Genomic DNA, 26,553 nt, shown 5'->3' on the forward strand with positions numbered 1-26,553 from the left:
ATATAATTTCTAAAAAATCATTTTGAAGTATTATGTCAACACTCAATTTCCTGAGATCCATAGCTGCGCTGTGGTTATACAGAAGAATGTCCTTATGCTTAGCAAATGTACACTAGGAATTTAGGAGTAAAAAATCATAATGTATTTTACTGACCTTCAAATGTTCCCCCCAAAACTGCATATATACAGAAAGAGAAAAAAACAATGGGGGGAAGGAAGGGAATAGGGAGGGGCAGGAGGAGAAGCAGGAGGAAGGGGCGGGAGAAAGGCATGGGGGAAAGGGAGAAGGCTCACATATACCAGCGTGTGCACAGGCACAAATTAAAAAACAAATGGGATAAAATGTTAATGATACGTAAACCTGGTGAAGGAGATCAGAGTACTCTTTGTACTATTTTTACTTTTGCAACTTTTCTTCAAGTTTGAAATTATCATTTTTTAAATTATTATCTAAAAACCTTTTTAAAATTTTAAGCAACAAACTATAATTAGTTCATTATAGTTAGCAAAAATACTAACTATATACCACACGCTATGAATTTGGTTACTTTTCAGAATGCCAAAATCCAACATTGTCAAAAATTTGTGTATTGGTATGATTTAAACAAAATGATAAAACAGAGTCCATTCTCTAACAGAGAAGTTAGTTACGTTCTGATCACAATACTGCTATCTCCACCACACCGAAATGGATTCTTAATTCTTTTTAATCATTTCTCTTTTTGTTTAATTCCACTGATTTTTCTTTGGAAATCAAATGAACAATTAGTTGGGAAAAATGCATAAGGGAATTTCATAAAATGTACCCAATGCATACGTTATTCCACCAACTCCCCCTAGATAAGAGTTTGACTGATCTAGATCCAAACTCCATAAATAAAAAGAAATTACTGAAGTAATCAATTTTAGTCCCTGTAATTGACTGTTTTGATTGACTAGTGTAACTGAAAGATGAGAAACTAGTGGTCTGTTAAGACAATAACTGCTTCATCTCCTATGTCTCTAGACAACACTTATTATTTTTACCTTACTCTAAAATCTGGATATACTGACATGTAGCTAACTCATTAAAATCAATTACTACTTCAATAAACAAGTAATATACACTAAAATATGAGCCATCCAATAAGCTATCTTTAAGACAATGTTTACTTCATGTAGCTTACAAAGAATACCCTCTGAAACTAATTTGTCATCATATTGATTATAAGACGTGAAATGTTTTTTAAAACATAGGTTCAGGTGAGAAAGAAGAAACAGAGTCAATAAGTAGGACACAAAATTATGTCTCCATACCGGCGGCAAAGATCCTGGAGGCATCTGGTACATCTGAACAGGAGGTCCAGACGGTGGAGGATGAGCAGGAGGGCCTGGTGTTTGACACTGCTGCAGCTGGGGTGGTGCAATGTAAGGATTAGCCCTGCTGCTGCCAGGGGTATGGCGATATGGATTGTATCCTGGTTGGAGAATTCCTTGGGGTGGGTTCCCAAAATGTGAAGGAGGGAGACTACTTGGCTGAGAAGGCAGGTAAGAATTTATTCCCATCAGTGAGGAAGGTGGAGCACCAGGTTGCGCCTTCGAAATGGATGGTGAAAAGGCATTCGAGACATCTTGGGATCCAGTTGTAAAAGGGAGAGCAGTCAGAGGCTTGGGGAATCCTGATTGTCCAACTGAGGTTGCTGCAGTTGTTAATGGTGACTGTCCAATATTCCCAAAAGGATCACTGCTGCTTGATACCTGAGAGAAGTAACTAACTGTCTCTGGGGCAGACGTGTGAATAGAAGTTTGACCAAGGAAGCTGTCCTCCTCACCAACATCTGTGGAATCCTCTGAAATGGAACAAGAGAGCATGTGGTTTAAAGGGTACTCTTATCATTCCACAGATACGATTCTATAAGGAAGGGCTAGCAATTATACTTCCTTATTTGTTCTTCAAACTTGCTATTTCTGCATTACAGAAAAAAAAAAGTTTTTTCTTTTTTTCTTTGAAAACTTGCTCTTTAGAAATGAAAAACTAGAAAACATGAATAAGAAAACATAAGAGGAAACAATTATAATTCATTCATAAGCCCACCTCCCAGAGACAATCGCACTGTTAACAGTTAACATTTTGCTACATACCCTTCCATACTTTTAAAATAAATACAAATAGTTATTTGTTATTTATTTTGTAAATATATATTTGTATATAGGAGTTTTTAAAAATAGAAACAAAATCTATACTTACTATTTTTACTTTTTTTTTTTTTTTTTTCTGAGACAGGGTCTCACTCTGTTGCCCCGGCTGGAGTGTAGTGGCGTGATCTCAGCTCACTGCAACCTCTGCCTCCCAGGTTCAAGCAATTCTTGTGCCTCAGCCTCCCAAGTAGCTGGGATTACAGGCACCCACCACCATGTCCAGCTGATTTTTGTATTTTTTTTTTTTAGTAGAGATGAAGTTTCACCATGTTGACCAGGCTGGTCTCAAACTCCTGACCTCAAGTGATCTGCCTGCCTTGGTCTCCCAAAGTGCTGGAATTACAGGCATAAGCCCCCATGCCCGGCCTTACATATTATTTTTTATGTTTTTCTTGGTAAGAAATAATGCAATTATTACTCTACTACCCAAATACGCATAATTTTATTTCTATAGTGATACCGAGAGACTAAAGATAACTCTGTTAACAAGAAGGGGTGTATCAGGAATCTTACCTACAAAGCACTTATTATACAAATGAACACTTGGTATTTGTAATCCCAAGGCAAAGTAGGTCAACCATTAATTGCCATTCCCTAAAATCATGTACTACCACACACTTATCATTCTAGAACACCAAATTGTTGAAAAGGTCACTTTCTAACCAAGGGAAGATCTCCCATCCCTTTGCCCAACCTGATATTCACTGTGGGTATTAACAATTCAAATTTAGCTTCTGTTCTACGTCCAAGTTGTAAAATAAAAGCATTTTCCCTGTACATCACCTCAAAAGTCCACCTATTATTCCTTACTAAACTTTTATTTTCACTAGCTTGTAGCTTTCATCTTCTTCCTCCTAATCTTCCCTGCTCCTGCCTCATTCCCTCTTACCTCCTTGCTGGAGGCATGGAATCCATCAGAGGGCTGGACTCACTCACTCACAGCACACAGGCACACTCTGGTCCCTGCCCTTGGAGACCTGCCCAAAGACAGCCTTCTTCCAAGCTCTGGGATCCAAGCTTCTTGACCTCTGCTGAGACTAGGGCTTGAGCTTCTTGAGCTCTCATAATTCACACACATCAGTTTAACTAAAATACTCCACTATTCGAAATACTCCTCTTGATATTTTCTTTGTAACTAAAAATAAAACATCCCTTGCTGCACGAGGCCCTGTGTCAGTCTGTATCATTCCACTTCTCTGATACAATTGCAGCTCCCACCCGTCTTTTCAGGTCAGTGACCCTCATTTGGACTTACCTGTATTTCTTAATTCATTCCCAACAATTAAAAGCAAGAAAGGAAAAAAAAAACCTCAGTGGTATCTTTCATCCTTTAGAAAAACTTGAGATCAACCTGATCCAAGAAACTTTTTTCTGATTAGCATCAACTACAAATGAAATGCTCTCCACATACTGCTGCCCTCACCTCAGGGGCACTTTCTCATTTCATTTAGACACATGTCATCTAAAGCCACAACTTTAATAGGCACTTGTATATTTGTGACACTCCCAACTCTATCACAAACCCAGACTGTTGTCATGTGTTTCAGAACTTGTTTTCCAACTACTTCCTCAATGTTTTTGGCAGATTCAGCCACATATACCTCATGCTTAGTAAGCCCAAAACAGAGTTTATTATCTTAACTACCCACCTCCATGCTCCCTTTTCCATATTTCACTATCTCCACCAATGTTTGCCAACATCCATTCAGACACTCAAACCAGAAACCTCAAGTCTCTCAGACTCCTCCCTCTCTCTCATACCCTTCATTTAATCATTCAAATATTTATTCAAGAAATATTTACTAAGGATGTATTATGTGCCAGGTACAGAGCTCAGTCTTGGGTCTAAAACGAAACAAAAATGGGCCTCTGTGCTGACAGAGCTGACACTCTGGTCTTCTGTGAGTCTCTACAACTGTGTAGTCTACACATCTCACACATCTGCTCCCTGCTCCTCACACCCAATGTGGCTGGCTCGGGCTAGACTGCCATCGCCACTGCCAGCCTCTCACTATGCCTCCCAACCGAATCCTCTTGCTACAGTCAACCTTATTCCAGTGCAACTAGAGAAAACTCCAGTCTTTCTGAAACACACGTCCAATTTCACTGCCTTGCTGAAAATCCTTCAAAGGCTCCCAACACCCAACAAGATGAACTACAAACTCCTCCTAAGTATGGTATATGTGACCCATAGACCACTGAGGCCACTCCACAGCACACACTCTAGCCAAAGTGATCTACTGGGGGCAGAAGACACAAGGGAGAGGAGACAAAGGTGAAGACACAGGAGAGAGGGATGAGCTCCATCCCTGTCCCATTTCACCAACCACTAACTCCTGCCAAATCTGCAGATTTTCTCACACCTTCAGACTTCACATATGCCTGTCTCTCCAGATTCCCTCACTTCTATATATCCTTCAACACTCAGCTCAAGCATCACCTCCCCTAAGAGGCCCTGAAGGCCTAAGGGACATCCATTCCCCAGCTCAGCCAGCCTGAGACCCACAGCATTCACAGCCATCTATCAATCCCTCTTTCTAACTGTTCTAAAACTGTATCACAGTTGCTTACACAGGTGGGTGGGTGTATACATATATACTGTGCAGTCATTGAGGGCAGGGCTATTTGCTCTTCTGTGTCTCCCAGCTTCTGGAACAGTGCCTGGCAAATAGAAACTACTCAATCCATGTCTGATTTTTGTTTTTGTTTTTGAGATGGAGTCTCACTCTGTCGCCCAGGATGGAGGGCAGTGGCATGACCTCAGCTCACTGCAACCTCCTTCTCAAGCGATTCTTGTGCCTCAGCCTCCCAAGTAGCTGGGATTACAGGCGCCCACCACCACGTCCGATTAACTTTTGTATTTTTAGTTGAGATGGGGTTTTGCCATGTTGGCCAAGCTGGTCTTGAACTCCTGACCTCAGGTGATCCACCCACCTCAGCCTCCCAAAGTGCTGAGATTACAGGCATGAGCCATTGTGTCAGGCCTTCCATGTCTGTGGAATGTATGAAATTGCTTCCTGCGTCTCTTTCACTCATATGATTAACTGTTGCTTCCAAGGAGACAGTTTCTTCTTTTTCTCTGGAAATTCTCTGAATGGGTTTCTGAGATTTTTAGAGATGAATTTTAGTTCCAAAAGCTATTAATGTTCACACATACTCTCTCTCACACACACACACACACACACACAAAGACTGTCTCCAAGAAACAAGACCATTAAAGACAGGTATAGCTATACTAGACTTCACAATGAAAATGTTTAGCATGAATTCACAGTGACACACACAAACTAAATACTACATAGCAAGGAAGATGGACATAACCAAACAAATTTAATGGTGCAGAGGATGATTAGAAAACCCCAGGTAAAGCCTTATTTATTCCTGCATCCTCTCACAGCATTCTGCTCCAATGATGCTGGTTCTTCACCAAAGACAGCAACGCCTAACCTTTCAACCACAGGTCAAATTGAGACATCATTTTGACTCCTATCCTTTCACTCATTCAACAAACATCCACTGAATAACTGGTCTACTACATACCACTCATCATTCTACGCAGTGGGAATATAATCATGAATAAAACTAAGTTTTTGCTTTCATGGTCTTACATCCTAGTGGAGTGGAATAAACAAGTATGTGTACATGTCAGGTAGTGACCAGCATCAAGAAGAAACATTAACACATGTACAGCTGTTCCCAGCGTGCCTGTCTTCCCTTCTCCATGAAACTGTCTTTAGTCCTTCAAACAAGAATAAATTACTCACTGCAAACTCAGCATCCAAAGAGGATCTACTTACTAGGCCCTAAACAACATCCTGGAAATAAAAAGGCAATTAGGTCATAGCTGCTGAAGAAGACCGCAGTCCAAATGGAGAAGCAGGTGTGTTTATTTCACGCACATTAAATCACACTGTCTGGCAGGCAGTATACTTGGTGCTTTTCAAAAATTAAAGCATTTCTAATTATAATTCTGTTAGGCTATACATATATAGAAACTGAAGCACAGAGAAGTAAACTAAAATGCCTACAGTTACACAGCAAGTTACTGGCAGGGCAAGGACTGGAATACAGTCCGTGCTCCTAAACACCATGCTCTGGGCTATGCTACATCATCATCAAAAAGCAATCTCCCTGGACAATAACACAAATATGAAAAAAGAGCTAGGAGTGCACATAGGAGTGGGGGCCTTAAGGAACAAGAAAAAGTTTCTTGGACGAAGTGATGGTTTGTCTTAAAAGATGAAAATGGGCCGGGCGCTAACACCTGGAATCCCAGCACTTTGGGAGGCCAAGGCAGGCGGATCACTTGAGGTCCGGAGATTGAGACCATCCTGGCCAACATGATGAAACCCCGTCTCTACTATAAATACAAAAATTAGCAGGGCATGCACGCCTGTAGTCCCAGCTACTCGGGAGGCTGAGGCAGGAGAATCACTTGAACTCGAAACGTGGAGGTTGCAGTGAGCCAAGATCGCGCCACTGGATTCCACCCTGGGCGACAGAGCAAGACTCCGTCTCGAAAAAAAAAAAAAGATGAGGAATGCATTTTATATGTCTACTTCACAAATACTACATGCTTCTCCTAGAAGAGGGGCACAGTCCATCTTACAATATATCTTACTGTAACCTAGAAGATATCCTACTGTATCACAACAATCTCCTAGTAGGAGACAGTGTACCGTATCCTAGGAGAGAGGCACAGTCCATCCTAGGAAGTATCTTACTGTATCCTAGGAGTCTCCTAGTGGGAGATAGACTACTGTACCCTAGCAGAGGGCCACTGTTTATTTGCACTCCCTGCCAGCACCTGGCGTAACAACAACGGGTGTTCAGCAAAGATTTGTGGAATGCCAGTGTACGAATGAATGTCCAGCACTCTGGACAACTCGGAACAGTGAGTTTCTGCAATGAAGACCAAGTCGCATCACCTGCCGCCTCCAAGATCCCAAAGCCCCCGACCCACTCAAGCCTGGTCACTAATGATCCTGGCAAGCTATCGAGAGGGTAGTTGGAGGCAAAAGGAATATCTCCCGTCTGACCCTTGTCATTGCACGTCCCCCCGCCCGCCTCCCACCACACACGGGACCGCCCTCCCCTTATTACCTCCGGGCAAGAGCAGGGAGGCCGGGGAAGCCGAGGCCTGGGTGACTGGAATGAAGGGCACATTGAAGCTGAACTCCGTGGCCGAGGAGGAGAAAAGTAAGTTAGTGCCCGACGAGGAGGTGGAGACGCCACCGCTGCCACCGTTAGGTTTTCTCTCGGCCATGGCTGCGACCCAGCTTCCGATACACGTCTCCCGGTACCCACTACCGCACCACTGACCGGAAAGCGATCACTCTCCCGGCCAGCGCACTTCCGCACCTGCGCACAGGAGCCGGAACTAGGGGTAGCTAGTCAGCCGCCCTCGCCCTTCCCCCAGCCAGCGCCGCCAGAAATCAACATGGCGGCAATGTCTTCCCGCCCGAGTCTGCACGTGACACCCTTGGAGGCGGAGAGGGGCTGGGGCAAAGGCCGGGAGGGAGCGTGGGGGCGTGGTCCCCGCAGGTTCTGGATGGACGTGCGAATTGATACGCCATTGACCCTGAAAGTCACAGGTTGTGGCCGATATCTACGGGCTTCCTAAAAGTACTGTCAGGATTACTCTCCAGATAAATATTTTGGAGGAACAGCGGAATCCTGCTGGACGCTGCCCGAAGGAGGAAAGGAGGAAGAGGATTGTGAGGGAATTCGCATGCAAGGCCGAATCAAACACCCTCTCCAAAACCACTTGTCTTTCTGGACTGAACTGAACTTTGGCATTGACCCAGAAATAGAAATAGTAAAATTGTTTTAAGTGTTTAATACATAGGGAGAAAACGAATCTTTGATTTATTTTTTGTTGTTGTTTTGTGTTTTTTGTTTGTTTTTTTGGTTGGTTTTTTGTTTTGAGACGAGTCTCCCTCTATCGTCCAGGCTGGAGTGCAGTGGCGCGATCTCGGGTCACTGCAACCTCCGCCTCCCAGGTTCAAGTGATTCTCCTGCGTCAGCCTCCTGAGTAGCTGGGACTACAGGCGCCTGCCACCACGCCTGGCTAATTTTTTGTATTTTTAGTAAAGATGGGGTTTCACCGTGTTGGCCAGGATGGTCTCAATCTCCTGACCTTGTGATCCACCCGCCTCACCCTCCCAAAGTGCTGGGATTACAGGCGTGAGCCACTGCGCCCGGCCAAAAACAAATATTTAAAAGAGAAATCAAACCGGATGCTGTGGCGCAGGCCTGCAATCCCAACACTTTGTGAGGCAGAGCGGGAGGACAGCTTGAGCCCAGGAGGTTGAGACCAGCCTGGCCAACATGATGAAACCCAGTCTCTACTAATGCAAAAATTAGCCAGGCGTGGTGGCATGGCACCTATAGTCCCAGCTACTCAGGAGGCTGATGTGGGAAGATTGCTTGAGGCTAAATTAACCCTGATCTCGCCACTCACTGTGCTCCAGCCCAGGCAACAAGGCGAGACCCTGTCTCATTAAAAAAAGAAAGAAAGAAAAGAAACCAGGACATTGAAATTAGAGATCTGACATTTTAGATAGCTTTCTACATCCACAGTAAGCTGACTGGTTCAATCCAGAAGGTACTGTGGATAACTTGGACATAATTGTCAGCTTTCATAGTTAAGAGATTTTGGAAGAAAATATAACTTAAGCAATCTTTCAGCTTCTTGGAGGTTGGAAGAGGAGATCCCAAAAGAACACTCAAAATAATGAAACTCTCCCCAGCTATTTACACCTATGTAGAACCTAAATTTATTAATTCAATAATGATTTCATGTGCTTACTGTCAAAAAACATTTTTTAAGTGGGACACTCATTAAAGCAGTAAATTAGATTTTATTTAATGAAAACTATTGCAGTAGGGAAGTGGGTCCAGCATGAACTGAACACAACTTTGCTGAAACAAAAGATTGGAGGCTTTTTAGAGGCTGTGGTGTGCTAAGGGAAAGGCACTGAGGAGTGTGAAGGGGTGGTTGGTCCTGCAACTAGGCCACCTGGGTGTTTTAATCCATGCTTATCCAGAGGAGACACATAATTCTTCTGTTTTCATGACAAGCAGTGGTGTAAGAGAGCAAGGTAGCCATAGGGACTGGGAATGAGAATGAGAACCACCTCCTTGAATGTTTGCAGTTCAAGAGACAAATCCCCAGGTCCTTGAGAAGACAGTTCTTGGTGGTCATGTGTCTGGAGTTGGTTCCTTCCAGTGGGTTCTTGGTCTCGCTGACTTCAAGAATGAAGCCTTGGACCTTCACGGTGAGTGTTACAGCTCTTAGAGGGGGCATAGACCCAAAGAGTGAGCAGCAGCAAGATTTACTGTGAAGAGCGAAAGAACAAAGCTTCCACAGCATGGAAGGGGACCCAGGTGGCCGCTGCTGGCTGTGGGGGGGTGGCCAGCTTTTATTCCCTTATTTGTGGCCCCCCCACATCCTGCTGATTGGTCCATTTTACAGAGTGCTGATTGGTACATTTTACAGAGCGCTGATTGGTGCATTTACAGTCCTTTAGCTAGGCACAGAGTGCTGATTGGCGCATTTTTACAGCGTGCTGATTGGTGCATTTACAATCCTCTAGCTAGACACAGAGCGCTGATTGGTGCTTTTACAATTCTGTAGCTGGACAGACAAGTTCTTCAAGTCCCCACTCAACCCGGGAAGTCCAGCTGGCTTCACCTCTCAATCCCGCCTCTAAACAGGACACCCCAACTGCTGTTGGGAATTGGGCGATGACCGCTGTAGCTACTTCCTGCTGGATGGGGTGAAGAAGGAGCCCTGCAGTTGTAGTGTCCTCCAGAGGGGAACTCTTTAGGCCAGTCAAAGGGCCAGCGGGTTGGTCCAGGGTCGGTAGAAGTTGTTAGTTGAGCTCATTTGGGGTTCCATTTGTAAGACCATCTGTAGCTTGATGGCCTTGATCCTAGAGTAAACAAATTTGACAAGGAGGTTAAACTTACAGGGCCCGAAGGCGAGTAATCGGAAGATGGCTGTCATGGGAACGAGAAAGGGGAGAAGCCATATCGCTCAACTCCAGAGGTTGATAGAAGCATTTGAAAGGCGTTGTCTGATTTCAGAAGCCTTTTCCTGTAAACGCCAGGCGGCATCTCATACTATACCTGACTGGTTAGTGTAAAAGCAACACTGTTCCCCTAAGAAGGTGCAAAGTCCTCCTTTGTCATCAGTGAGGAGGTCTAGGCCTTGGCAGTTTTGGAGAGTCACTGCTGCCAAAGAGTCTATTTGGAATTGTAGAATAAGGATAGATTTTGTTACTTCTTGCAAACTGTCTTGAGAAATCCTTTGAGAGTGTGTGGTAGTAGGATAATACATGTTACACTGTTAACTTTTAGCAAACTTTACTTTTGTTGAAAACCTTGTAGGTTTGGGATTTCAATTATTCTTTGCATTAATAAGACCTCGTTCAGTCCATATTAACTTAGAATTGGTATAGATGGCTCCTTCCTGATTCTGTGAGTACTTTAAGGTTTGGCTGAGTGCAAACAGCTCAAGCAGGTTTCAACAGACCAATCATTAGGCAATTTTCCTAACCCTGCTTATTCAAGAGTTTCCTTATCACTTACTGAATACTCATTGTGTCTTTCTCCCTTAATCACTGGGGAGGAACCATCTATCAGTCCTGTCCTGAAGGGAGTTCCTCCTAGCTCTGGTTGGACCTTTGTATGGTAATTAATATTAGGTCCCCTGTTAGGAAACCTGCTAGGTTAAGGATGTTTGATAGGAAGGCTATGGGTTGTCAGTGGCCTCAGTGCTTTCAGGCTATGCCTTTGTTTACACTGACAACCAGGTGGTGTTGGAGTGTTATAGGGTCATGGAAAAGACCTTCAATTATCAATTATAGGTTTTAAATTTCCTCTGACTTTTTTTTTTTTTTTTGAGACAGAGTCTCGCTCTGTCGCCCAGGCTGGAGTGCAGTGGCCGGACCTCAGCTCACTGCAAGCTCCGCCTCCCGGGTTTACGCCATTCTCCTGCCTCAGCCTCCCGAGTAGCTGGGACTACAGGCGCCCGCCACCTCGCCCGGCTAGTTTTTTGTATTTTTTAGTAGAGACGGGGTTTCACCGTCTTAGCCAGGATGGTCTCGATCTCCTGACCTCGTGATCCGCCCGTCTCGGCCTCCCAAAGTGCTGGGATTACAGGCTTGAGCCACCGCGCCCGGCCTCCTCTGACTTTTAAAGGAATAGGGTACACTGTTTTTTCTTTACTATGTCTCTCTCTTTCTCTTTGACTTTCTATCTCTTTCTCTCTTTGACTTCTTCTTTGTCTCTGTCTCTTCCTCTCTCTGTTTCTTTGACTTTCTGTCTTTCCCCTGTCTATCTTTCCTTCTCTCCTTGATTTTCTCTCTCTGTCTCTCTCTGTCTCTCTCTCTCTCTTTCTTTCCTACTCTCTGCTGGTCTTTCCCTGCTTCTGCCAGCTGCTTATGCTGCTGTTCTCCCCTCTCCTTCCCCTTTTTGATGGCTTCAGCAGTGTAAGACTGCCATCTCCTTGGGTTTTTGCACTGCATGCAACAACTCCATGATTTCCTTGTGGTGTTTAACGGGGGTTCCCCCAGAGGTTAGGAACTCCCTTTCTTTCCATATTGCAGCATGGGCATGTAGGATTAGATAAGCATACTTGCTACCTGTATACACACTTATTCTTTTTCCCTTCCTAAGGCTTGGGTAAGTGCCACTAGTTCTGCTAACTGGGTGCTGGTCCCTGGGGGAAGAGGCTTACTTTCAAGTACTGTTACATCACTAACTATGGCATAACCTGCCCTTCGTATCCCATTCTCCACAAATGAACTTCCATCAGTGTATAGGTTAAGGTCAGGATTAGCTAAGGGGACTTCTAAGAGATCCTCTCGGGCGGCATAAGTCTGGACTATAATTTGTTGGCAGTCATGCTCGAATGGTTCTCCATCCTCTGGGAGAAAAGTCACAGGATTGAGGGCCGCACATGTGCATATTTGAAGCACCAGTCCCTCAAGGAATAGCACCTGGTATCTGAGCAGGTGGTTGTCTGATAGCCATAAACTTCCTTTGGCACCTAGTATGCAATTTACATCATGAGTAGTCCAGACAGTGAGATCCTTTTCTTATATCATTTTGATAGCCTCTGACACTAAGATGGCCACCACTGCAACTACCTGTTAACAGTTAGGCCAGGCTTTTGCAACTGTATCAGTTTCCTTACTTAGGGATGCCACTGGTTGTGAGGTTGTCCCACGAGTGTGAGTAAGGACTCCAAGAGGTATTCCTGCTCTCTCTGTAATGTATAAAGAGAAGTTTTGTCCTGTGGGAAGGCTTAAGGCTAGAGCTTGTACTAGGGCCTGCTTTAAGGTTTTGAAGGTTGTTTCTGCCTCTGGTTCCCATTCTACTAAATGAGTATTTACCTCTGGGTCTCCTTGATTAGAGTGTAGAGGGGTCTGGTCATCTCGCTGTATCCAGGGATCCATAGTCGGCAAAAAACGGTGATTCCAAGGAACCCCTGCAACTGTTTTAATGTCTTAGGGCAAGGTAAGCCAGTATAGGCTGTATTCGTTCCTTGCTGAGGGCCCTGGTTCCTCTGGCTAAAATTAGGTCTAGATATTTGACTTGTTATAGGCAGAGCTGGACCTTCGATTTAGATGCCTTGTACCCTTGATTAGCTGGAAAGTTCAAGAGATCTAGAGTGGCCTGCTGGTAGGAGGCTTCCAAACTGGTAACCAAAAGTAAATCATCCACATACTGAAAGACTAGAGTGCCTGGACTTGAGAAGTGGCCTAGATCTTGGGCCAGTTCCTGACCAAACAGATGAGGGCTATCCGTAAACCCCTGGGGCAAGACTGTCCACATAAATTGGGATGTGTGGTCTGTAGGATCCTCAAAGGCAAAGAGAAACGGGCAGTCAGAGTGCAGGGGAATACAGAAGAAGGCATCCTTGAGGTCCAGAACCATAAGCCATTCTGTTTCCCCTGGTATTTGAGAGAGCAGGGTATAGGGGTTGGGTACAACTGGATATAGAGGAATTACTGCCTCACTGATGTGTCTAAGATCTTGCAGTAGTCTCCACTGACCATTCAGTTTTTGTACTCCTAGAATTGGGGTGTTGCAGGGACTGTTGCATTTTATTGCTAATTCTTGAGCTTTTAAATGTCTAACAATATCCTGTAATCCTGTATGAGCTTCAGGCCTTAAAGGATATTGCCTTTGATAAGGAAAAGTGGTGAGATCTTTTAGCCTGATTTGGACTGGGCGGGCATTTTTTGCCCTTCCAGATTGACCTTCCAATGCCCAGATTTCAGGGTTGATTCCCTCCTCAAGCAGGGGACAACAAATGGGTATCTTGTTCCCCATATTCATGTAGATAGTAGCTCCAGCTTTGGCTGATATGTGCCTCCCTAATAAGGGTATGGGAATTTCAGGTATAACAAGAAAGGCATGTGAAAAGAGCAAAGTCTCCCAATTATAACTGAGGAGGTGGGAGAAATACCTGGTTACAGGCCGTCCCAGGATTCCTCAGATGGTAATGGACCTTGAGCACAGCCTTCCAGGACAGGAGATTAACACTGAGAAAGCCACGCCAGTGTCCAGGAGGAAGTCAATTTCCTGGCCCTCAATGGTTAAACATACCCGGGGCTCAGTGAGGGTGATGACATGAGCTGGCGCTTGCCCCAGGTACCCTCAGGCCTGTTGTTAGATCATCTGGTTGGGGGTTTCTGGCCCAGAGAACCTTTGTCTTCTGGGGCAGTCACCTTCCAGTGATTGCCTCAACATAGTGGACATGGGCGAGGGGTCAGCTTGTTTCTTGTTGGACAATCTTTTTTAAGGTGTCCTTGCAAACCACACTGGTAACAAGCCCTACCAGGTGATTGGTCTGCTCCATTTTCTGTCCTTTCTGAACCACCAAGGTTTGTTTGTCTGAGGGCCATGACTAAGGCTGTGGCCTTCCTCTGATCTCGCTTTTCCTTTTTGGCCTGTTCCTCTTGGTCCCTATTATAGAACACTGAGGTTGCCAAGTTTAATAACGCCTCCAGATTTTGTTCAGGGAACAGGGCTCACTTTTGGAGCTTTCTGCTGATACCTGCAGCTGATTGGGTAATAAATTTATCTTTTAGGATCAGTTGACCCTCAAGTGAGTTGGGTGACAGGGGAGTATATTTTCTTAAGGCCTCCCACAGCTGCTTGAGGAAGGCAGAAGAATTTTCTTCCTTTCCCTGAGTTATGGTGGACATCATTGACTAATTCATGGGCTTTTTCCTAATTATCCTTAGTCCTTCCAGAACACAGGTCAACAGATGTTTGTGACTCCAGTCCCCATGATCTGAGTTGAGGTCCCAGTGGTGATCCATACTGGGGATGGCTTGCTGACCGGTAGGGAATTTGTACCTTTCCAGGTATCTCCAGACTCTCAGGCTGTAGCATAAAGCCACATTCTTTTCATTAAAGGACAGGGTTTGATCTAACAATAGCATGATATCCCTCCAAGTGAGATTGAAGGTTTGCCCTAGACCCTGTAGGACATCTATATACCTATCAGGATTATCTGAAAACTTTCCCAGGTCTGTCTTGATCTGCTTTAAATCAGAGAGGGAGAAAGGAACATGTACCCGGGTTGGGCCAAACTTCCCTCCCCCGACAGCTTGAAGGGGACATAACTGATAGCCCAGGGAGTTTTGTGGTCCTTTGGAGATTTCTTTGCTTATTTCCTTCTGGGCAGGGGAGATTAGAGGAGGCTTATCATTACTAGGAAGGGGAGCTATACGGAGGCTAGGATATGGGGGTAAGCTGAGAGGTCCTCTTGCAGCATGTAAATGGCAAGTTTTGCATAGTTGTGGATTCTCCTTCAGTGAAAAGAAAGCTTGGACATAAGGTATTTCACTCCATTTGCCTTGCCTCTTAAAGAAAAGATCAAGCTGCAGGATGGTATTGTAATTTATACTTCCCTCAGGCGGCCATTTTTCCCCATCAGAGAGAGAATATTGGGGCCAGGCCATAGTGCAGAAAAAAAATGAGCCACTTCTTTTTCGGGGTTTGTGGGTCAAATTGGTCCCAATGGCTTAGGATGCATTTCAAGGATGAGCCTGTTGATGCCTGAGTGTTTTCCATCTGAAAGAGAAAACCGCCTACAGTTTTGGTTTGTTTGTTTTCTCCTCTTGCCCAAGAACCCGCAATGGTCCCTGGACCCTGCTGATCAGAATAGTTGCACTCACCAATGCAGCAGCAGAAACCCCTCTTGCCCAAGAACCCACAACGGTCCCTGGAGCCTGCTGATCAAAATAGTTGCGCTCACTGATGCAGCAGAAACCCCTCTTCCCCAAGAACCCGCAACAGTCCCTGGATCCCGCTGATCAGAATAGTCATGCTCACCGACACAGCAGCAGAAACCTCTCTTGCCCAAGAACCTGCAACAGTCCCTGGACCCTGCTGATCAGAATAGTTGTGCTCACTGACACAGCAGCAGAAACCCCAATTTTCCTCTTAGACCACAAAGAGGACCAAGGAAGATCAGATTTAGTGGCCCTTACTGACACATTCTCAAAAACCTGTTAGACTCCTAAGTGTTCTCCTGTTAGTATTGGGACCTTACCCCTGCCCTATAAAGATGTTATACCCCAAAAATGAAGTGGAAGGCCATACCCTGAGGGAGGTAAAGGATTTTCCCAGGGTTGGAAGAGTGTCTTTTGTCCTCACTTATCATCATGTGAATAGGAAGGATATCATTTCTGAGGCTCCCCATATCCTAGCTTCAGGAATAGGCTTTGTTAGGCCTGCTTGTCTGAGGAGGGATCCTAAAAGGATAGTCGGTCTCCCCACTCAGCAGCACTTTGGGCAAAAATTATGTCTTTCTGATTGGTGAGCCCGGGTGCCTAAAGAAGGGAACAGAGTCCTGAAGTTTATACTAGAAATCATTCTTGTAGGAGAAACTAGAAAAGCACCAGAGACAGGGAGTGGTTTTTAGAAGCAGGACTAGCCTCAGATAAGAGAGGTGAGAGGAAGTTTGTCTGACAGGCATTAGGGCCCAGGAGGCAAGAATCAGGATAGATAGGATAGATGGGTGCATCTCGCTTGGGCGATGGGACTTTGGGAGTTCCACTCATGGCTACAGGGTCAACCAACTTTTTGTCAGGACCCCAGGGCTGAAAGGCCTTCCTCTCTGTTGACCCTTGGCTCAGCCCAGAAGTACAGGAAAAGTGGAAACTGGTTCCAGGCAAACCAGTGCTCCCAACTCCAAAGAGTTGGGGGTTGTTAGAGAGCCCTTTCCTAGAAAGCCTGACACCCATGTCTTTAGTCTGGCAACCATGCTAGTTGCTTTTAACTGGCCAACAGGTGCCCAGTATTTAGCCCCCGAATTCTAAGGAAAAATAGGACAGTATAGCAAGCAAAAGGGGTCCGATGGTACTCACCGCTTGGTGATAGTCCCTTTCTGGTCGCCAAGATGTATCTGGAGTTGGTTCCTTCCGGTGGGTTCTTGGTCTCGCTGACTTCAAGAATGAAGCCATAGACCTTTGTGGTAAGTGTTACAGCTCTTAAAGGTGGCACAGACCCAAAGAGTGAGTAGCAGCAAGATTTATTGTGCAAAGCAAAAGAACAAAGCTTCCACAGTGTGGAAGGGGACCTGAGCGGGTTGCCGCTGCTGGCTGGGGGTGGCTAGCTTTTATTCCCTTATTTGTCCCCATCCATGTCCTGCTGATTGGTCCATTTTACAGAGTGCTGATTGGTCCACTTTACAGAGTGCTGATTGGTGCATTTACAATCCTTTAGCTAGACACAGAGCCCTGATTGATGCGTTTTTACAGAGTGCTGATTGGTGCATTTACAATCCTTTAGCTAGCCACAGAGCACTGATTGGTGCACTTACATTCCTTTAGCTAGACACAGGGTGCTGATTCGTGTGTTTCTACAGAGTGCTGATTGGTGTGTCAAAGATTTACATGTCCAAGTAGCAGAGAAAGGGTTTATAATTCCAAGCTTTCTAAAGTAACTGCTCTAAGGTATAGTAGGGGACAGTAAGCTACTTTAACAAAAGGACCCAAAAATGCAATGGCTCAAACAAGATAGAAGCTCAGTCCTCACTCTCATAAGAGTACATGTTGGTACCCAGCTTTCTGTCTTCAACATAGGGCTGCCAAGGCTGCTCTAGTTGTTGCCATCCAAGTTAGCAGGAAAGGTCAAAGCAGTTGAGGGACAAATATTTCATCTTAACAAGTGGGGCAGAAGTTGCATCCCTTCTGTTCACATTCCATTGATGAGAACTTCCACAAAAGGCATGTCTAGGTGCACGAAGAGCTGGGAAATACAGTCCCCACCTGGGAAACTACATTCTAACTACATATAACTGTGGAGGAAGAAGATTTGGTGGGCAAATGACAATTGCTACCACAGTCTGCCCCTCTGGCTAGCAAATTCCCACCCTTCCCAGACATAGAACATATGTCTATGTCCCTTCCCAAGGGAGGCAACCACCTACATCCAACTTAAAATTCCAGGATCTTTAAGCATAGCTCAACCCTTTTGATTGCGTCCAAATGTGGCTCTTTATAGTCTAGTGAACCATGACTGTAAGATGCCCAATAGCCAATAGTGGAGCAAGAACAACGTAACTTCCATCAAGCCCCCACTGGAAAAAAAGGAGGAATGGAAAACACAGCAATCACTTTCACAGAAATGATTGAATCCTGATAGGCATGAATTGGAAATGCACCCTGCTCTCAGAGTGGAAAATTTTCATGGTTAGTCCGGCTGCCTCGGGTATGTTAATAACTCCCCGGCCCGCTGGAAATAACTCCTCAGTCTACAGTCGTCTGAGGCACTGGCTTTCCCCTCAGGAAGTACTATGGTTTAGATGTTTGTCCCCTCCAAATCTCGTGTTGAAATGTGATTCCCAATGTTGGAGGTGGGGCCTGGTGGGAGGTATTTGGGTCATGGGGCCAGATCCCTCATGGATGTCTTGGTGCTGTCCTCACAACAATAATGAGTTTTCATTCTAAGTTCAGGCAAGATCTGGTCATTTAAAAGATTATGGTACCTGCCCCCCTCTCTTGCTCTCACTTTTGCCATGTGATGCACCTGCCCCCCTTCACCTTCTTCCATGATTGTGAGCTTCCTGAGGCCCTCAACAGAAGCAGGTGCCAGCACCATGTTTCCTGTACAGCCTGCAGAACTGTGAGACAATTAAACCTCTTTTCTTCATAAATGACCCAACCTCATGTATTTATAGTGACACAAAATGCGAACTAACACAGGGAGATATCTCCTGATCCATGATCTTTCTTGGCCATATCTAATGTGACATTAGGGGGTCAGGTGCGGTGGTTCATGCCTGTAATCCCAATACTTTGGGAGGTTGAGGCAGGAGGATCACTTGAGCCCAGGAGTTCACGACCAGCCTGGGCAACATGGCAAGACCCTGTCTCTACTCAAAATAAAATAAAATAAAATAAAATAAAATAAAATGAATAAAATAAAATAATAAAATAAAATACCAGGCATGGTGGTGCAACCCTGTGGTCCCAGCTACTTTGGAGACTGAAGCAGGATAATCAGTTGGGCCTGGGAGGTCGAAGCTGCTGTGAGCTGTGATTGCACCACTGCACTCCAGCCTGGATGACAGAGTGAGACCCTGTCTCAAAAAACAATTTTTTTAAGTGGCATCAGGGCCAGGCATGGTGGCTAACACCTATAATCCAACACTTTGGGAAGCCAAGGTGAGCAGATCATTTGAGGTCAGGAGTTCAAGACCAGCCTGGTCAACATGGTGAAACCCCATCTTTACTAAAAATACAAAAATTAGCTAGGCGTGGTGGCACATGCCTGTAATCCCAGCTACTCGTGGCTGAGGCAGGAGAATCACTTGAACCTGGGAGGTGGAAGTTGCAGTGAGCTGAGATCACGCCACTGCACTCCAGCCTGGGCAACAGAGCAAGATCATCTCAAAAAAAAACAGGGGGGAGGGGCATCGGGAAGCATGTCTGTCCCTCTTTGGTGGGCTGTACAGCTTTGACAGCCCATTTCCTGCTGGTAAAAGTTTGAGGCCTAAGACTTGCTTTTGAGGCCTGTACAAGTTCCTAGGTTGTTTGTTGTTGTTGTTGTTTGTTTTCTGAGACAGGATCTTGCTCTGTCACCCAGGCTGCAGTACAGTGGCATGATCACAGCTCACTGCAGCCTCAACCTCCCAGACCCAAGCGATCCTTTCACCTCAGCCTCCTGAGTAGCTGGACCACAGGCCTGTGCCACCATGCCTGGCTCGTTTATTTCATTTTAATTTTTGTAGACATGGGATCTCCCTATGTTGCCTAGGCTGGACAGTTGCTGGTGTTTTCAGGCCCTACTCCTGGTATTTTATTTCCAGTCAGTTCCAAATTCTTTACTTCCTTGTCTGAGTCAAGCTTATTTTTCAGCCTAATTGGGGGTTGCCTTGAAGTGATTTGAAATAGGCTCCCGTAGGAGAGGACCATCCTTGATTTGAACTTTGCCATAAGGCTGGATTTGTCTGATTACCCAAGAAATCTCAAAGCACCCTTGAAAACAGTTTTCAGCAAAAAATTTTACCTCCTATGATTTGAATATTGAATTGGTTGGCATTTCCAGCCCTGTAAAGTCCCAATATCTCTTGTGCTGTCCAATGTGGTGGCCTCTAGCCACCCGTGTCTGGTGAGCACTAGACATATGACTATCTGAACTGAGAAGTGCTATAAGTATAAAATACGTACAGAATTTCAAAGACTACCGGAAACAAAGTAAAATATCTTATTAATAATATTTGTATTGATTCTTTTTTCAAATTGTATTATTTTTGACATGCTGGGTTAAATATACTACTAAAATTAATTTATGGCTGGGCGTGGTGGCTCACGCCTGTAATCCCAACACTTTGTTTGGGAGGTCAAGATGGGTGGATCACCCCGACTCTTCTAAAAATACAAAAATTAGCCAGGCGTGGTAGCACGTGCCTATAATCCCAGCTACTCGGGAGGCTGAGGCAGGAGAATCACTTAAACCCAGGAGGCGGAGGTTGCAGTGAGCTGAGATCACACCACTGCACTCCAGCCTGGGTGACGGAGCAAGACTCCGTCTCAAAAAATAAAAAAATTAAACATTAATTTACCTATTTATTTTTACTTTTTAAAGTATGACTGCTGACAACTTTTAAATTACATACATGGCTCGCACAATATTTCTAAGAGAAGTACATATACAAACAGACAATGGTCAGATTATATTTAATTTTTATTTTTTTAGACAGGGTCTTATTCTGTCACCCAAGCTGAAGTGCAGTGGCACAATTACGGCTCACTGCAGCCTCAACCTCCTGGGCTCAAGTGATCCTCCCACCTCACCCCCAAGTAGCTATAACTACAGGCACACACCAACTAATTATTGTATTATTGTTACAGACGACGGAGTTTCACCACTTTGCCCAAGCTGGTCTCGAACTCCTGGGCTCAAGCAATTCACCCACCTTGGACTCCCAAAGTGCTGGGATTACAGGCATGAGCCACTGTGCCCAGCAGTCAGACTATAGTTAACAATAAAACTCTGACCCACAACCTCTGCAGCAATTAGACCAGAAACGTTGTAACTTGGTCAATGCCATCTTCCCAATTTTTCCTACTCCCAAAAAACAAAAACAGTTCAGGAATCCCTGCTACCTTTTTGTGTTCTGAGAAAGGGTTAATTGCAAAGGACCACTTTGCTCTTGCATATTCCAACATAAGACCTGCCTCCACCCTTCCTCAATGATTCCTTTGTTTTTATAAAGCCCCAAATATTAACCCTCCTGTTAGCGATGTTCATGAATGGATGCTCTCCCGCTTGCAACAGTCTGAATCAAATCATCCCTTTATTTTTCTGGAGCATTCTGCTTTCATGTATCACCACCCATTATCTGACCACAAAATTAGAGCCACATTATTTTCTGTTTGTTATGATACACCCCACTTCTGATACGAATTTCTGAACTAATAAGAGCAAATGCTGGCAGCTATATAAAGAGACCTCAGACTGCAATGTTCACATAAAAATCCAAGGCGTCTTTAAGCAGGTCATTCTAGTTATCACCCTCCCATGTATCAGAAAGGACGAAAAAACATGCAGGGCCAAATTTTTTTTCCGTAAAAAATCGAAGTTCGGCTGGGCACAGTGGCTCACATCTGTAATCCCAGCACTTTGGGAGGCCATGGCAGGAGATTTGCTTGAGCCCAGGAGTTCGAGACCAGTCTGGGCAACATGAGAAGATACTGTCTCTATAAAAAAAGTAATAGAAGTGGAAGTTCCAAACATCTCACTCACTCATGAGTTCATTGGTAAGAACTTAATCACACAGCCTTATCTGGCCGCAAAGATGTCTGGGAAATGTGGTCCCTTGCTGGGAAACCAACCTCAGCTACATGTCTATAGCTGAGAAATGCAGTTCTTCACTGGGCAACCTATCTATAACTATGGAAGAGGAGGAGAACAGATTTTTTTTTTTGAGGTCTCAATAAAAAGAAGAAAGAGGAAAAAAAGATAATCTTTAAGGTAATGGTGGTAGAAGATCCTAGGTAGAAGATCCTAGGAAGACAATTTTGGACCAGAAGTAAAAGGCAGCAAGTCCAGGCTGGAATAGGTCAAAAGACTCTGGAAAAGATGTCCAAGAAAATGAAGTAGTGTATCTAAGTATCTGATGTGTCTAAATATCTAGAGATGATATTTAGGCAGTTTATAGAAAGTTGGCATTATTCATTCAGCAACTATTTACTGAGCATCTATTATACGTGAGGCACTATTCTAGGTGCTGGGAAACAAAACAGCATACAAATACCAAAATCATTGCTTCAGGGATCTTACAACCGAGTGGAAATCTAGTTGGTATTGCATTTTTGATAAGTACACAGAAAACTAGCAAATGTTTACCCCATTTACCCCAACCTGGAGGCAACTACTTTCACCTCTTTCAGCTGGTTCTTTCAGTATTGCTGTATTCCTAAATTAACATGATTCCATTGCCACTTGTGATTTTCCCTTTTTTCCTCCATTGCATTATCTGTTGAGTTTTCAAATGAAAGATTAGGATTTTGCTCTTTTTTTATTTTCTTGGTCATGATCACATATGTGAGTCCTTCACCTCCCCACCAGCCTCCCAAAATAGTAAATTATAAAGTTGGTTAGATCAATGTTTAAATTGTAACTTGATTGTGACTATGTAAACACTTTCAATAGCAAGTCATATACTAAATTGTAACTATTTCGGTTTTCCTGTACAGGTTTTTGTTTTTGTAGTCTTAAAGCTTACAAAATCTTTCCCCGACAATTTTCACCTTACTGTTATTTATCTTTCAAATTCTAGTGTAAATGTCACATTTTCAGAGAAGCCCTGAAGCATCCTTTTCTCCTACCCACAACTCTTCCCCATTCCCTTGTTTTAGAACATTTTGTGCTGCCATAACATTGCCACAAACTGGGTAACTTATAAAGAAAATTGATTGGCTGGGCACGGTGGCTCACACCTGCAATCCCAGCATTTTGGGAGGCTGAGGCAGGTGGACCACCTGGGGTCAGGAGTTTGAGACCAGCCTGACCAACATGGAGAAACCCCATCTCTACTGAAAACACAAAATTAGCCAGCCGTGGTGGCACATGCCTGTAATCCCAGCTGAGGCAGGAGAATCGCTTGAACCTGGGAGGCGGAGGTTGCGGTGAGCCGAGATAGCGCCATTGCACTCCAGCCTGGGCAACAAGAGCAAAACTCCCTCTCAAAAAAGGATATAATAAATAAATAAATAAATAAATGTATTTCTTACAGTTCTGGAGGCTGGGAAGTTCAATATCAAGGTGCTAGCATCTGACAACGGCTTTCTTGCTGCATCACCATAAGGCAAATGGAAAGAGGGTGAGAGAAGGTGAAAGAAAGAGAGCATAAGCAAGAGCATGCAGGTGTGTGTGTGTGCGTGTGTGCGTCCCTGCACACACATCGGAAGAAAGAGCCAAACTCACTTTTATAACCAACCTACTCCTGCAATAGTGACATTAATCGCTTCATAAGGGCCCTGCCCCCATAAAGGTCCTACTTCTCAACACTGTTGCATTGGGGATTAAGTTTCCAACACACAAACTCCGGGGCACACATTCAACCCTTAGCATTCCCTCACTAGAACAAGTACATCTCTGTTTATTCCTCTTATAAATCTGCACCTATTCTTGCCTAGCACCTATTGTGAGTAATTAGTAATAAGTCTTCTACTAGGCTGTATGTTCCATGAGGGCAGAGATGGAATCTCTTTTTTCACCCCAGTATTTCCAGTGCTCTCTCAGTAATTTTTTGTTTGTTTTTGTTTTTGAGACCCAGTCTCGCTCTGTTGCCCAGGCTAGAGGGCAGTGGCGCAATCTCAGCTCACTGCAGCCTCCACCCTCCGGGTTCCAGCGATTCTCCGGCCTCAGCCTCCCAAGTAGCTGGGACTACCGGCACGTGCCACCACACTCGGCTAATTTTTGTACTTTTTTTTAGTAGAGACGGGGTTTCACCGTATTAGCCAGGATGGTCTAGATCTCCTGACCTCGTGATCCATCCACCTCGACCTCCTAAAGTGCTGGGATTACAGGCGCGAGCCACCGCGCCTGGCCACTCTCAGTAATTTTCTATAGACAGAGTTATTTAATGCCCTCCTTAAAAACACAGGCTCGGGGCTGGGCGCGGTGGCCCACGCCTGTAATCCTAGCACTTTGGGAGGCCGAGACGGGCGGATCACGAGGTCAGGAGATCGAGACCATCCTAGCTAACGCCGTGAAACCCCGTCTCTACTAAAAATACAAAAAAAAATTAGCGGGGCGTGGTGGCGGGCACCTGTGTTCCCAGCTACAGGGGAGGCTGAGGCAGCAGAATGGCGTGAACCCGGGAGGCGGAGCTTGCAGTGAGCCAAGATGGCGCCACTGCACTCCAGCCTGGGCTACACAGCGAGACTTCGTCTAAAAAAAAAAAAAAAAGCAGGCTTGGGTCAGGGCAGAAGTGTGGTTACTGATAGTGGGAAAAAAGAAATCTTGCCATAGAGACAGACCTTCATGAACCCTCCCCTGGCCTTTTACATTTTCATAACTACTTATCATTATTATTGTCATTGTTACTATTTTTAGAAATGGGGTGTTCCTCTGTCTCCCAGGCCAGAGTGCAGTAGCGCGATCATAGTTCACTGTAACCTCGAACTGCTGGGCTTAAGTGATCCTCCCACCTCAGTCTCCCAAGTATTTGAGACTACAAGTGCACACCACCTCCCCCAGCTCCATAACTACTTAATAGCAAAACATCTTGCCACAGAAAAATTGGAGGGTTATTCGCATTATAAAATAATTACATTTCAGAAGGATCACAGTGTCTCCTTAAGTAAAATCCAAGCAATTTTTTAAAAAATAAATCACTAAATACGCTACCAAAGAAGAAACCAAAAGTTGAAGAATTCACAGAGATGGGATTCATGACTTGCTACCCCGAAATATGGCACCTTGGCATATTAAATATTTTAAGCTGAAGGAATTTGAGAAACAGCACGTGCAGGAATGGCTCCCTGACCTTCCCCTGAAGCAGATTATAAGACCCTGCCATGAGAGCTGCCCTCCCTCCTCCTGAAGGACAGAAGCATCCTATCTTAAAGATGAAGGGACACAGAAAGGAATCTAACACACAGGCCTTGCTAAATTTCCCCTAGTTTGCTGGACTTCGCTCACATTCTTCCGTGACTCTCTTCATCAAACCTAGCATAAAAACACTTGGTTTTAACTGCTTCTTTGGATCTTAATTTCCTTATGAAGGCTCCCATTTCTTGTAAAACGTACATGAAATGAAGTGCATATTTTTCTCTTGTTAGTCTATCTTTTTTTACAGGGGTCCAACGTAGAATCTAGAAGGGCAGATGGAAAAAATATTTTTCCTCCCTTATAGTAGCCACTGCTGAGTTGGTATCAAACTGCAATTTAGATAGAGTAAATTTGAATTTACAATGATATAAGAGCAGACATTTCTATATCATACATTTAATTTGCCTGTTACTGGCCATGAAGCAAAAATATGGGATTTCCCCATTTGATGCCAGGGTCTCGGCAACCCTGTCCCCTAAATGAATGAATGGAATGGTGGTAATGTCCTGGATTTGAAACTCAAGTTTTCTCAACTTACCCAAACTCACAAGAACCAGATATACAATTTAGTGTGTCAATTAATTACCTTACACTAAAAAATACAAACTACTCGTTTTTGCCCTGAAGTCAACCAGAATGTCACTCCAAAATGTGCCACTTTGGCATAAGGATTATTTTAATATTATTCATTTAATTATAGTAGTATTATCTTGATAATTGAAAAGCAGATCCAGACAGTCCCCAACTTAACGATAGTTTGACAAGATTTTTTGACTTTATGATGGTGTGAAAACAGCATGCATTCAGTAGAAACCATACTTCAATTACCCATACAGCCATTCTGTTTTTAACTTTCAGTACAGTATTCAATAAATTGCATGAGATATACAACATTTTATTATAAAATGGGCTTCGTGTTAGATGCTTTTGCCCAACTGTAGGCTAATGTAAATATTCTGAGCACGTTTGCAGTAGCCTACTGATGTTTGATAGGTTCTGTGTATTAAACATATTTTCAACTAATGATACTTTCTTTTTTTCTTTTTTCTTTCTTTTTTTTTTTTTTGAGACGCATTCTCGCTCTGTCGCCAGGCGGGAGTGCAGTGGCGTGATCTCGGCTCACTGCAACCTCCGCCTCCTGGGTTGAAGTGATTCTCCTGCCTCAGCCTCCAGAGTAGCTGGGACCACAGGCGCGTGCCACCACGCCCAGCTAATTTTTGTATTTTTAGTAAGGATGGGGTTTCACCATGTTGGCCAGCATGGTTTCCATTTCTTGGCCTTGTGATCTGCCCTCCTTGGCCTCCCAAAGTGTTGAGATTACAGGCGTGAGCCACTGTGCTGGGCCTCAACTAATGACATTTTCTTTTTTTAATTTTATTTTATTTATTTATTTTTATTTTTATTATACTTTAAGTTCTAGGGTACATGTGCATAACGTGCAGGTTTGTTACATATGTATACTTGTGCCATGTTGGTGTGCTGCACCCATCAACCCGTCAGCACCCATCAACTCACCATTTAAATCAGGTATAACTCCCAATGCAATCCCTCCCCCCTCTCCCGACATTTTCAATTTACAATGGGTTTATTGGGATGTAACTCCATCATAAGTAGAATAAGCAGAGGAGCATCTGTACAAAACAAGCTCCCTACCCTTCCACTAGTGCCTAAAAGCAGGACATTTTCAAAAGTGTCCCACCTCATCTCTCTCTACCAGGGACAAAAGTTAATCACCAGAGACAACTTTAGACCCTTATCAGCCAGAGATGGCACTAGAAC

The 26,553-nt window shown here is 44.3% G+C and overlaps 2 protein-coding genes across 3 annotated transcripts in view; one reads left to right on the forward strand and one right to left on the reverse strand.

Moving 5' to 3' along the window:
- The window catches only part of SEC23IP (SEC23 interacting protein), a 50,442-nt gene extending 42,775 nt beyond the window's left edge, over positions 1–7,667 (reverse strand). Inside the window, exons 1-2 of one of the 2 annotated variants that reach the window (XM_011930257.1) lie at positions 7,282–7,667; positions 1,297–1,829 (exon numbers count right to left, since the gene is read on the reverse strand). In XM_011930257.1, the coding sequence (XP_011785647.1) occupies positions 1,297–1,829; positions 7,282–7,444 (696 nt within the window). In that variant the 5' untranslated portion in view covers positions 7,445–7,667. The remainder of the gene's footprint in view (positions 1–1,296; positions 1,830–7,281) is intronic. The other variant, XM_011930258.1, reaches the window with a different exon arrangement.
- A 20-nt stretch (positions 7,668–7,687) lies between these two features.
- MCMBP (minichromosome maintenance complex binding protein) overlaps positions 7,688–26,553 on the forward strand; it is a 64,926-nt gene continuing 46,060 nt past the window's right edge. The window contains exons 1-2 of the mRNA XM_011930307.1: positions 7,688–7,772; positions 9,265–9,458. Of these exons, the coding sequence (XP_011785697.1) occupies positions 9,326–9,458 (133 nt within the window). The 5' untranslated portion in view covers positions 7,688–7,772; positions 9,265–9,325. The remainder of the gene's footprint in view (positions 7,773–9,264; positions 9,459–26,553) is intronic.

Source organism: Colobus angolensis, unplaced genomic scaffold (genome assembly GCF_000951035.1).
Source record: "Colobus angolensis palliatus isolate OR3802 unplaced genomic scaffold, Cang.pa_1.0 Scaffold85, whole genome shotgun sequence".
Lineage (NCBI taxonomy): Eukaryota > Metazoa > Chordata > Mammalia > Primates > Cercopithecidae > Colobus > Colobus angolensis.